The 13,334-nt window shown below is 43.7% G+C and overlaps 1 protein-coding gene across 1 annotated transcript; it reads right to left on the bottom strand.

Annotated features, from left to right (window-relative positions):
• Positions 1-2,048: 2,048 nt before the first annotated feature.
• LOC123040112 (obtusifoliol 14-alpha demethylase-like) lies at positions 2,049-13,334 on the bottom strand. The gene is made up of 3 exons (XM_044463044.1): positions 13,308-13,334; positions 4,657-5,159; positions 2,049-3,206 (listed from the first exon to the last, which is right to left on the bottom strand). Exons 2-3 carry the CDS (start codon positions 5,143-5,145, stop codon positions 2,208-2,210), a joined length of 1,488 nt encoding a protein of 495 aa, XP_044318979.1. The 5' UTR covers positions 5,146-5,159; positions 13,308-13,334; the 3' UTR covers positions 2,049-2,207.

Raw genomic sequence — 13,334 nt, 5'->3', positions numbered from 1 at the left:
TGACTATCATTGTAGATAATCATTCATAAGCTTCTTAGAACACTTTCTATTATTACCAGGCAACTATCTGCCAGCAGTAGCTACTCATTTCATACGCTACAATAGGTATCTACATACTAATGATCACTCACTCTATCAGTACTTGGTTTGCTCTCGGCCTTTGCGACATCGTTGCAACGGGTCATCTAGCATGAACAAAGGGTAAGCATATGCTTTCACCTTCAAATGCACTTCCAAGGGAGTGCGCTTGATCATCTACCCAATATAAGCAAGTTGCAAGATCCTCTTGTTATATAACTTAGTATTAGTATAGATGCCTATCAAGACTTCTATGTTTATCGTCCTTTTGGATCTTATATGTAAACCCCTAAGACCATCCTGTGCATTTAGCTATCGGTTATTTGCTACTTAAACTACTGTGTGGTGTGCTTTTGAAAGAACCATGATAAAAGAAATATATGCTTTCGCCTTCAAGTGCACATCCAAAGGCCTCTGCATAATTGTCTATCGAATCTAAACAGATCACAAGAGTCCTTTCCTACATGACTTAGTGCATCATTTCCAATCTTATGTACTTACTGCATATAGTATATGAGCTATTCTTTTCAAACAACAATATGTTAATGCACGCTCTCACAATAATTAGCTCACACTTGGCCTTTGCGCCATTGGCGCAACGGGTCATCTAGTTGGTAGAGTAGTTGGCCACGTCCTGGACGTGGGCGTAGGAAGTGAACCAGGGTGTTTTGCCTTGGCGTGTTAGCTGATGTATTTATACTCTGTATATGGAATGAGAAAAGAGGACGCCGTGAGGACAGGAGAAAATATGTAGCCTCTAGTTTTCACCGAGGGGCGCCTCTAGGCAAAGCAGCAGCTGGCCTTCTCCCTTGGTGTATGTGCGTGCGTGCGTGTGTGTGTGTATGTGTTTTCTTCATGATGTGTGTTCTTGAAAGAAACCATAGAAGAGAGAAGTGAGAGCTGTGCATCAAAGAGGGAGGACTCTCTTTTGCTAAAAATAATAAGAAAAAAATAGCTAGGGAAAGAGCGGTTATGAAAAATGGAAACCATCACACATCGTTTGTATTTATTTTTTCTTTCTGAGGTAAGATTATCTGTGTTGTAGCATGATAACATTTGCCGGCATGCCATGGAATCCCAAGAGCGAGCATGCTCAGGATATGCCTACTCCAGACTGCCTGAAAATTCAAAGACCGCAGAACTATCCATCTGCATTTCATAATCATGTTTCCATTACCTGAAATACGAACAGGAAAGCGCACAGAAGAGAAGCGCGCAACCCATGACCGGTTATCATTTAGTGGTTGACATACCAGTTCGAACAAGAAATCAAACTGTATACTGCAGCTAATGTGAACCGAAGGCGATAAAAACAGAGAGAATTGATGGCATGATGTTACCAATGAACACTACACCACCGCGCACACACACACTGGTAATAATCTGACACAACAGGAAGATTTCGTGATCGTCGAGCAACGAGCACTCACGCCTACACCGCGGCCTAAACGATTGTGCCTGTGAAGTATCGCGGCAGGCGAGCACGCTGAATGACTGAAACATATCGTCTCCTCAGTGGAAGCTTGATGGTGCGGCCATCTTGGTGTCTTTCTCCTTGCCACCGTCGTCGATGTTGCACACTGAGTATAGTAACAGTACCCGGAGAGCGTAAGGACTGGGACTTTTTTTCCTTTTGTTAGGTCAAAGCGGAGGTGATTTTAATGGTGGCAACGATGGGTAAGTTGTTCTAACTTTGAGTATAACAACAGTACATCTAGGATATAGGTTGTGATTTTTTGTCTTATTAGGCTAGATGTTTCTAAATTTTGTGGGAATTTCTAGCCTGTTTTCTTATTTTTGACCCATATTGTGCTTTTAGTATGTAATAGATACACTAATTGTGTCATTGCATCACATCAAATCATGCATAAATAGAATAATAAACTGGGTGCAGCGTGTAGCTAAACATAAAGATATATATGCCACTTATTATTATAGTCTCTTACATAGCAGGGCCGACAAGTCAAATGTTTGGATAATGAAGTAGAAGTAATTAAATACTCAAGTTACAAATAACGTGACCTTATGATGCCCTAGAAACCACAGACAACTACCAAACATGTATTACCACACATATGCAAAGGTACGTCCATGCAAATACATGTTGATGGACATATGGCATGCATATCTCAGTTGCTTTCCAGATGACGTCTCTTATAGTTTACCAGCACTTTCCCTTTAGGCTCTAACATGAACTTGCTCCAATCTGTCTTGGGAAAAGGAGAAGTGAGTTTGAGTTCAAAATTTCTCAGCAAATGGCTCCATATAATTTTAATTTGCAAGAAAGCATAGGCCTCCCCGGGACAAACATGGCTTCCACCGCCAAATATTGCGTATGAGAATTTACCACCAACTTTATCCTCCTCTCTTCCAGGACGAAAACGGTATGGGTCATACACTTCAGGGTCCTTGTAAATGTGTGATAACTTACTGGTTAGCATTACAAGATTTACTAAGGTGTCACCTTTCGGGATGCCATATTCAGTTCCTTCTTTTGTCCTCACAGTGATATTCTTTTGTGTTTGGCGAATCAAACCTAGTGTCGCTGGATGCATGCGTCCTGCCTCTTTGATAGAACTATGCAATGTCTCCATCTTTGACAAGACATTATAGTCTATCTTGTCCTTATATTTTCTCATTATTTCCCTTTGCTCTTCCACAACAACATCTAAAAACTTTGTATGGGTCAATAGGCAAGCTCCTGTCCAGGTGGATACAATTGAGCTTGTGTGTTTTCCAGCAAATATCAATGCGATGATCATCCCGGCGACCGCCGCTTCTGTTGTACGATGACCGTCTTTATACCTAGAGTCCATCAATTTCTGGAGGACATCTTGCTCGACACGGCCGCATGTCTTTCTTGACCTCATAATATCATAAACAATCTCTGTAAGTCTGATTCGTGCTTTGTCTCGTCGGTGGTTTGCCGGAACAGGGAAATATGGGAGCATGAAACTCACCAAGTTCACCCCCCCTTCGATTCCACTAAACAATGTGTAAATCTCACCAAATAGCTTTTCTCTAACCTCATTTCCAAGTAAGCATTGACTTGCGATCAACATGAGTATCTGGTTGAGCTCATCTTTCAGATCGACTACCCCCTCTTCTCCCCATTTCGCAAAGTAGTCCTGTGGAAAATATATACCATACATTATGACAACGCCGGCTAGTTGAATTAACATATATAGCAAATTAGCATGCACCACGAGTTTGTCTACACATATAATATCGTGAAATACCATAACGTTCTAGGGAAGGCTTGAATAATGAGCGTATTGTGCAATCGTGTTCATGCTAATGAACTACATGTAACACTACTACGAAGGAAACCAATTTTTGTCAAATTAATATTATTCTTTCAAGTACAATAATTTCATATGGGAACATGTCTGTATCCATGTTTCAAAGTTTCAACAATGTTTCCAAAATTTTGGTAATTTCATGGGTACCAAAATACTTGTTGCCACATAAATTTATACTATATTCAAACCTAATTCAAATTTTTAGTAAATTAAAGTAACTTTAGATGAAATAATTATGAAGTAAAATCTGGATTTTATAAAAATATGTGGTACCAAAATTCTAAACCCTGCCCCTACCAAATATCAGGGGAAATAAGTAAATACATCTAAGGAAGGAACAATGTATCTAATTATTAATACTGTATCACCTTTGTTTTGATAGTTGTTTTGTTACAAGAAATGATTTTTCTGATAATTTTTATTGTTTTATTTTCATATCATTTTGCGATAGCATCCAAATTTCTGTGTAAAGTACACCGACATATAAGGACAAAGTGGAAAAAAAAGTACTGTATCTGTTTGTTTATTTATGTATTGTACCCTTCTATAAACCAAATTTGATGAACATGGAGACTAAACTAGTTTTATCTATAGCACTTTTTCGACAAATAGTAAATTTTATTTACTCAATATGAAGTATCAACTGGATTTATCTATGGAACGTATGTAGTGCTCTAAATTGTGTAGATTTCATGATAGTTGTAGACCTATAAGAAATATAAACACTTTTTCCAGAATACATTGATTGTTTACTAGAAAAAAAGCGATCAAAGTTCATTGTTTTTTTACTAACAAACAGTTTTTTAAACTTGCAAAAAGTATTAGAATTTTTGGATTGGACTGTAGACGAATTTGTCATAAAAAGTCACACCACATACCTATTCTTACAAGTTCTGCTTACATATTCACAATAACATATGGGCTCAAAGTTGCTCTCTTGAGACTTAGCAAAGTGAGAAGCATCATCTATTTAGAAATGGATAGAATCACATGAAGTAGCAAATTAGGTTCCTTAATTATTATTTTTTTAGCATACAAACTGACTTTGTTGGTTATATTAAACAAACTACAGGACATTGGACAGAACAGACTGCAACAAAAACGAAATCAGAGTCAAAGTTGCTCCCATTCAAAATTTCAAAGCAAAACAAGTCATCTATTTAGAAATGGCTATAACTACTAAGGTTGGTTATTTGATAGTACTGCATGGATTAATTTCAACTTATGTTCAGAAATCCAATAATGTGAGGAGGCACGATGTCTAATATATCCTTACCTCCACTTCACGAAGCATGGGGTCAACATGGCTCCTCAGCTGCGATGGCCTTAGAGCGTCAATGAAGAAGTGAATCTCCTGGATTCGGGTGCTGTAATCTACGGCAAATCCGTTCTCCAGGCCAAACATGGGCACAGTGAACTCAAACGTATTACCTTGGGAAACCTCGGACTCCGAACCTTGAAAGAAAAGACCAGAGACCTCTGGCCCAACCAAGAAGCTTATTCTTTTCCAAAGAAAACTTATTGTGAACACACTACCAAACTTGTTATATAGATAGGTCATTGTAACTTCGGGGCCCTTTGTACACAAGGTAGGTAAGAGTTTTAGGAGAGCAATTATATTGAGCATAGGTGGAGGTGATCGTGTACACCCTGGATCGGAGGTAACTCTTGCATTTGCAACCTTAATGATTATTGCAGTGATGAGAAAAATAGCTAGGAACAACCACATGGCGTCAATTGTCAAGTCCATGTTGCTATCGTCCATAGTTTCTGTCGGTACTGCAAGAACATGAAAATCATGAGTACAAAGCTAAATGTTTTGTTACTACTCGATAAACTTCATGGGTGTGTCTTTAATCAAAAAAATATGTTTTGAAGGAAAAGTATAAGAGCAACTCTAGCAGAGCTGCGATATATGTGGTCACCAAAATGCATACGGAGGCTAGCTAGGCGACGCGCAAACTCAGGATCGCCATGTCTCCGCCTGCAAAATTTGGGACTGATACGTCCCCGACATATCTATAATTTTTTATTGTTCCATGCTATTAAAGTATCAATCTTGGGTGTTTTATATACATTTACAAGCAACTTTGTATTATTTTTTGGGACTAACCTATTAACTTAGTGCCCAGTGCCAGTTGTTGTTTTTTGCTTGTTTTTGGTTTCGCAGAATATCAGTACCAAACGAAGTCCAAATGCCACAAAACATTTTGGAGATTTTTTGGACATAAGGGACACTAGAAGCTTCGGGAGAAGAACAAACGAGGGAGCATGGGCCCACGACCAACCAGGGCGCGCCCTGATGGGTTGTGGGGCCCACAGAGTTCCCTTTGACCTAACTCCGCCTCTATAAATACCCATAAATCAAGAAACCAACAGGGGAGTCCAAGAAATACTTTTTCCGCTGTCGCAAGCTTCTGCTCTCGAGAGATCCCATCTGGGAACCTTTTTTGGCACTCTGCCGGAGGGGGGGATCGATCACAAAGGGGTTCTTCATCAACCTTGCTGCCCCTCCGGTGATGTGTGAGTAGTTTACCACAGAGCTATGGGTCCATAGTTAGTAGCTAGATGGCTTCTTCTCTCTCGATGTTTCTCAATACAATGCTCTCCTTGTTGTTTTTGGAGATCTATTTGATGTAATGACTTTTTGTGGTGTGTTTGTTGAGATTCGATGAATTGTGAGTTTATGATCAGATCCATCCATGAATATTATTTGAGTTTTCTCTGAACTCTTTTATGCATGATTAATATAGCTTCGTGTTTCTTCTCCGATTTATTGGCTTGGTTTGGCCAACTAGATTGATTTATCTTGCCATGGGAAGATGTGCTTTGTAATGGGTTCGATATTGCGGTGCTCAATACCAGCGACATAAAGGGACATGACACGTATGTATCGTTGCTATTAAGGGTAAAAAGATGGGGTTTATTCATACATGAGTGTATTTTGTCTACATCATGTCATCTTGCTTAATCCATTACTCCGTTTTTTCATGAACTTAATACACTAGATGCATGCTGGATAGTGGTCGATGTATGGAGTAATAGTAGTAGATACAAAATCGTTTCAGTCTACTAATCTTGGACGTGATGCATATGTATGATCACTATCTTGGATATCGTCATAATTATTTGTTTTTCTATCAATTGCTCAACGGTAATTTGTCTACCCACCATATGCTATTTTCTTGAGAGAAGTCTTTAGTGAAACTATGGCCCCCGGGTCTATCTTTTATCATATAAAAATCCTAAAAATACCTTGCTGCAAATTTTTTTTTATTTTGTATTTTTGTCAGATATATCTATCAAAAACTATACAATTTAATCTTGCTCGTAACTGTTGAGGGATTGACAACCCCTCTACATGTTGGGTTGCAAGTATTTGTTGTTTGTGTGCAGGTGTTGTTTACATAGTGTTGCTTGGTTCTCCTACTGGATTGATAACCTTGATTTCATAACTGAGGAAAATACTTATCTCTACTGTACTGCATCATCCCCTCTTCGGGAAAATCCCAACGCAGCTCACAAATAGCACGGGCCCACTCATCAATGGGACATCCTTTCCCCCCAATCCCCCTTCCAGCTCCATGTGAGGAGGGGGCGATATGAAGTTTCCTACGCGCTAAACAGTTTTGTTGGATGTAGTGCACTCCAAAAGTTGGCCTCAGGACAACAAATACGAAGGCTGGGAGACTAGATATGGAGGACACTCCATAATGCATGGCAATAGCAACCCATATGGCGACTCTGCTAACCTCCATACTGGCCACTATTATGGAGCTCCAGAGCGTATGGTAACTCTGCTCGAGTTTCTCTAAGGTTGACCATAAGTAGGAAACCAATTTGTTTCTCCCAGGACATGAATACAAGTGACCAAGGCGAACTATCTAATTAATATTTGACTGCCAATATGGCAATACTTCAGACAATCGCTAGTTTCTCAAGTGTCATATCTACTATGCATATTGTATTGATAGTAATTTTATGCATATGGCATATTAATTTCCATAAAAGACGAACCTCGGTAAAATGAAATGTGCTTAGACCAAAATATACCCACAAGTAAAAAATGATAATGCACTAAATTTAACATATTGCCTCAATTTTATAGCTTACTAAGTTCTCCTATGTTCTTTACTTTATCCACTGCACGGTTGAGTTACTTACTTTTAATCACTCTCCATTAATTCCATCACCATTACGCCTTCATTTGGAATCAACTAATAACTTACGGGCACATTACCATGAACTTCTACAAAGGGCAAATGACCATTTCTTCGTCTCTTCGTGGATTGATACCCTTACTTCAGAAAGCAGTAACAACTAAAATATGCACTTACAAGCCATTAGTTGTCTTCCTAGGGATGTGTTGTTGGCCATCCCCATGGTGTACAATGGTCGTAGCTAGCCCAAGAGGTGTGGCACCCAACCCGGTGACAAACGATGTTGGTGTTCGGCCCTAGGGAAACGTCGGCTGAGCCCATGGCGTGCAGCCGTGGCAGCTAAGTTGTGGGAGCAATTAATGAAGGAGTACTTTTTGGGGAGCCCCCGCAAGGGTCATTTGGGGTGGGATGAGAGTGTGCCACTTGACGCACTTTCAGCCGCCGCACATGTCGCGCTCTGGGTGCTCCCTCCAAGTTTTTTTTCACATGAGTTTTCGGCTTTTTAGATGGTTTTTCCCCACTTTTTTGGCTTTTCGGTCTTCCCCGGTCTTTCTTAGGTTTTGGACAAAAGAAATTGTATGTGTGAAAAAACATGTTTTTTTGCCTCCGTGAGAGGAACAGTCGTGCCTCTTGGAAACGAAAAAAATGTGCTTTCTTTTTTCCCTTAGCGAGGGCACGGATTTGCTTCCGCGAGAGGCACAGTCGTGCCTCTCAAAAACGAAATAAAAACATGTTTTTTTTTCGCGAGAGGCATGGATTTGCTTCCACGAGAGGCACAGCCGTGCCTCTCAGAAACGAAAAAAAATGTGTTTTCTTTTTCTCTTATCCTTGCGCGGGAGGCACGGATTTGCTTCTGTGAGAGGCACGACTTTGCCTCTCATGTTGCGACAAGTGACACACATGCAGTGTGCCATTGGTCGTAACTTGGGGAGGTGGGAGTGACCTTCATAAAAAGTGATCCTTAATTAATGATTTCACTAAGTTGTGAATGACGTGACACAAAGCATGGACTCCGCTCATGTCGAGATTAGTATTAGGGACCCTTTGTATTATTAACCGGTTACTATATGTATATGCAGTGAGATAATCAATCTATGCTCACATTTCATTCTAGCACTGGGGACTCCAGCTCTATCTATACCTATAAGCAATGGACCCTAGAAGCAAATGGAGTAAGTCCGATGGAACACTCAGATTGAAAAATATAAGTATACTGGTAGGCATCTATGATAAAAAGCTTGGAAACTAGTTCAAATCAAACTCAAAAGCAACTAGGCGATCCAACTTCCATTGAAGCAGCTTCCCTGGAACTAGCTGCCATCGTATCAGTTGATGCCATTTCTTCTCTTGGAGGCAGGGCAATAGATTAAGATTAGGCGGTAAGCGAAGGGACTGTAGGGCTTAGGTTGTGGGTGAGCGCAACTTCAATAGGTCGAGGGGAGGAAGAAAAGAAAAAATAGCTATTTCACCTGGTGTCGTAATAACCACTATTTTCAGGTTTGAAGGCATAAGTGCAGCAGAGATCTTTTTTCATTTAAGAAGAAGCCATCGTAAAGAAGAGGAAACAAGGCATTTAAAGGACACTGACTCCCATTATTTTCTCCAGGTCTGCTTTGCCTAAATCGGCGGAGACTTAGCTTATTATGTTTCGGGAGTTTACCTAGCTTAGAGAATAAGAAAGTCTATCTCTAAAGGGGGCGGTACAATTATTCTGGGTTAGAGCATCTCCAGCCCCAGAAAGGCCTCCCCAAGCGATTTATTCGCGTCGGCGCTGAAAACACGGCCCAGTCGCGTCTCCAGGAACCCGATTTTTACCGGCTTGGGCCGAAATCAGTGCCGGCTGACCCAACCCGAACCCGACGCGCCGGGCGAATCGTTTTTGGCGCGGAAGGACCACGGGCCCGCCGAGTCAGCGAGACGGGTGCTTCGTCGCCCTCATCGCCTCGGTTCCTACGGGAATCAATGCCAAGGTTGCCGCGCTGCCGCCGCTGGTCAGCCTTGCCATTGATTCCTCACGGGCGGCGCGTCACTGGGCGGCGCGCCGACGCCTCCCCTCCTGCGCACGCGTACACACGGGCGCGTCTATATAAGCCGGTGGCCTCCCTCACCCCCGGCCACACCAAGCCCTAGCCGCTGAGCTTTCCCTCTCCCATGTGTCGCTGTCGAGCCCTCCCTCTTCCTCCCCTGTGCGCCGCCTCCGATCCCTCCCCCACCGACAGCCCGATGGCCGAGCGTTTCCCCGGCGACGAGGCGGCGGCCAATGGCTTCGGCTGCCGCTCGCTTCGCGAACAGGAGCTGTAGCTCCTTTTCGAGGCCAACATCTCGACGCCGCCGGACATGCGCGCCGGGCCGACGGGGTGGCGGCTCAGCAACGGGAGAGTTCCCATTCCCCGTTGCCCGACGCCGTGGCTCGCCCCTCCTACTTCGCCGTCGAGGTGGAGATCGTGCATGCCTCCCTCACCGACGAACAGCGCGCCCTCCCCCAGTACGCCGCCGACAACCACGCGGCGTGGGTGGCGTACTTCGAGCGCCGTCAACAGCAGAGGCTGGTGTCCACCAACGGGGTGTCGGTGGTGGGCAGCACGAAGAACAGCGAGGGGCGCCACCTGTGGTGGGGCGTCCCCAGCCGCACGCTCGAGGGCGTGCTAATGCACCTTGAGGGCGGCAACAATCCGCCGCTGGCGTACCCTCCCCCGGCGAGGGCGGCCGCCCCGGCCCACCGCCGACACGTCAGGCAATGGATGCCCAGGAGGTTCGGCTCCTCGTCTTCTTCCTCCTCGCACTCTTCTTCCCACTCCTCTGGCTCTCCGGCGCTGCTCGGCATCAAGGCCGAGTCCGCGGTGGAGACGCCCCTCGGCCGGCGCACCCACATCGCCGGCATCGTCATCAACGAGGGCGGCCAGCGCGCCTCCTCATCGGCTCCTCCGCGCTTCGTCAAGCCAAAGACGGAGCCGGGGCTCGCGCCGATGAAGACGGAGCCGGGTCTCCCCGCCGTGAAGACGGAGCACGGCGACGCGGAGGTCAACGATGACGCGGCCCTGGAATGGGCGCGCAAGGACTCCCTCAAGATGGCGATGGAGTGCCAGTGCGCCGCCCTGCGGCGGTTCGAGCAGCGCCGGGGCCGCGACGAAGGAGGAGTCGTCGTTATCGAGGACAGCGACGACGACGACACGCCGTCGCCACCAGTCCGCGTTGGCGACGCCGGTCAGGGGTCCACCAGGGACGGCCCCGTCAAGGAGGAGAAGGCCGCCGACGACGACGGCGGCGTGGATGGCGGCGACGACGACGACTACTCGGCGTTCAGCGATTTCTTTTTTAGTTATATTTGCTATGTGCCGCCGAACATGTCAATATATGCCAAAGCTTGCCGAAGTTTAGTCGTGTTTAACCAAATTTCGCCGAACTTTTAAAAAAAAATTATGCGCATATGGGGACGGCCCTGGGACCGACGACTGGGGACCAACTCGCCCCCAGGCCCTTTTTTGCGTCGGCTCGCCCCCAGGCGGCGATTTTAGGCGCCCCTGGAGGCCAACGGCTGGAGATGCTCTTAGAGGAGGTTGAAGAGAGAATAGCTAAAATAGCATGTTGGGTAGGCAAGTGCGGGTGGCTATGGTCAAAGTGAATATGTCTTGTTTCGGTTAGCGATTTCGAGTAATTTCAGGGCACGTTATATACTAATAAAAGTTACAAAACAAATTGCACAACATACACAGGGTGGTGGTGGGTGGGCGAGGAATCACCCAGGGTGTGGGAAGGGTGAGCGGTAGATGTGAGCCTAGCGAGAATACAACAAGTAAGAGGAAAATGCTTGAAAATATGAATAATAAATTTGCGTGCACACGGTCACCCGCAGTGGAGCAAAACCAATGTGAACAGAAAAACTGATTTCTGCTAATCTAAGCAATAATTTAGTGTCGACTTGGCAAGATGCAGTTATACTACAAATGCCACACTAATTTTAAATTGAGATGTCTAATGCAGCTAACTTTTTTGCAAGAAAAGAGTCAATTACACCATGGGTGTCTGAACTTGGCGAGGAAAGTCAGTTTGGTGCTAAAACTTGTGGCGTACATTGAACCGGTGACAGAACTTGGCTTGAACGTTCATCGACGGTGCTAATCGTGTTTGTATACGCGTAGAGTGATGACGAGGCACGCCAACATGGCGTGGGACCCAGTGTCAATGACCGGAAAGCACATGCAAGGGCGTGTGCCTCTGTTTTTTGTGAAACCCACCCTGGAATTTTTTTTACTCACAAAATGACACTCAATTTTTTTTTCTTGAAAAAACGAATGAAACGTCACTATGGCACTTGGGCCCCACCAGTCAGGGCAAAAATTGGGACGCAAAATAATGCTGCGCACAGTATCGAACACACGACATGTTCCCATCTGGCTGGACAGGCTGACCGCCACACCAAGTATCACTTTCGGTCAAAGTACAATTTGTATCCTTAATTTTTTGAGACAAATTTGTATCCTTAATGGACTGAATATAAACGAACGCCCACATAAGGCTTAAGTGTGCAGCAGTCACCACGGCCCATTTGCAGATGTTAGTTTTTCTTCCTTTCCTAGAATTCTGTAAAAATATCTAAATTAATAATAATATTCATACAAATGTTCACCGCAGCCCATCTCGTTTATGGTGGATGTAGGGGGCTGTTGTGCCCAGTTAAACTGATATATGGTGTCGCCAGGTTTTCATCCTGCAGTGGGTAATCTCGATGGCGAGTGCTCACAGTGGGTTTCCCGACGATGCTCCAACCCGCTCTCCCCTCTCCTGTCTCTTTTTCTGGACTGATGTATTTACGTTATGTCACAGTAATGGAAACGGGTTATGCCTGGTTTAAAAAAATGTTTGTAACTATAAAAACTGTTCTTATTTAAAAGAATGTTCATTTTATCCCAAAAATATTCACATATTATTTAAAACAAACATAGAATTGAAACAATATTTATAAATTATAAAAATATTATTTCAAAATATATTCATTTATTTATAGGCTATATTAGTGCGTTCATCGAAAATATTCGTGTATTATCTTTACCAGACATATTATTATTTATAATAACGTTTACATAATTTAAAGAAAAATAAAAAATTTAAAATAATAAATGTGAATATTGTTAGTATTTATGAACTAACAAAATATCATGTGAAAAATGGTCCGCGGCTGCTGCTGCCCATTTAAGCCCCATTTTCGTGCTCACATATTGCTAATTAAGTATGTCTATCCCAGGAGGTATGAAGGCAGACTTGGAGGCGTGGCTAGCACGGACCCCATTTTAAGTTGAGGTCGCAGGTTCGAGTGCCCGCTGTCACTTTTGCCATATTGGTTTCCTCTTTGTACTGTTTTCTGCAGGGTAGGCCCCAACTGTCACAGAGACGTAGCTACATTTTAGGGATTTGTCTAAGAAAAAACAAGTGGCTTTTCCATGATGATAAAAATCCAGGGTGTTTTCCACAAAAATCAAACCACACGCCCTTGTCTCTAACTACCTGTCACTGAAACTGGGTCCCACGCCACATTGGCGTGCCTCGTCAGCACTCTGTGCGTATATAAACGTGATTTGCACCGTAGATGCACATCGAAGCCAAGTTTTGTCACCGGTTCAATGTACGCCGCAAGTTTTAGCATCAAACTGACTTTTCTCGCCAACTTCAGACACCTGTGGTGTAATTGACTCGCAAGAAAATGCCGCTAACTAACTTCAAAGAACTCAGAATCATAGAAACAATACAAGAGTTGACTCATCGAGCATACCTGAACTAGAACTTCAACTCCTCGAAG

This window comes from Triticum aestivum, chromosome 2B (genome assembly GCF_018294505.1).
Source record: "Triticum aestivum cultivar Chinese Spring chromosome 2B, IWGSC CS RefSeq v2.1, whole genome shotgun sequence".
Lineage (NCBI taxonomy): Eukaryota > Viridiplantae > Streptophyta > Magnoliopsida > Poales > Poaceae > Triticum > Triticum aestivum.
This window is presented reverse-complemented; position numbering and strand designations above follow the sequence as displayed.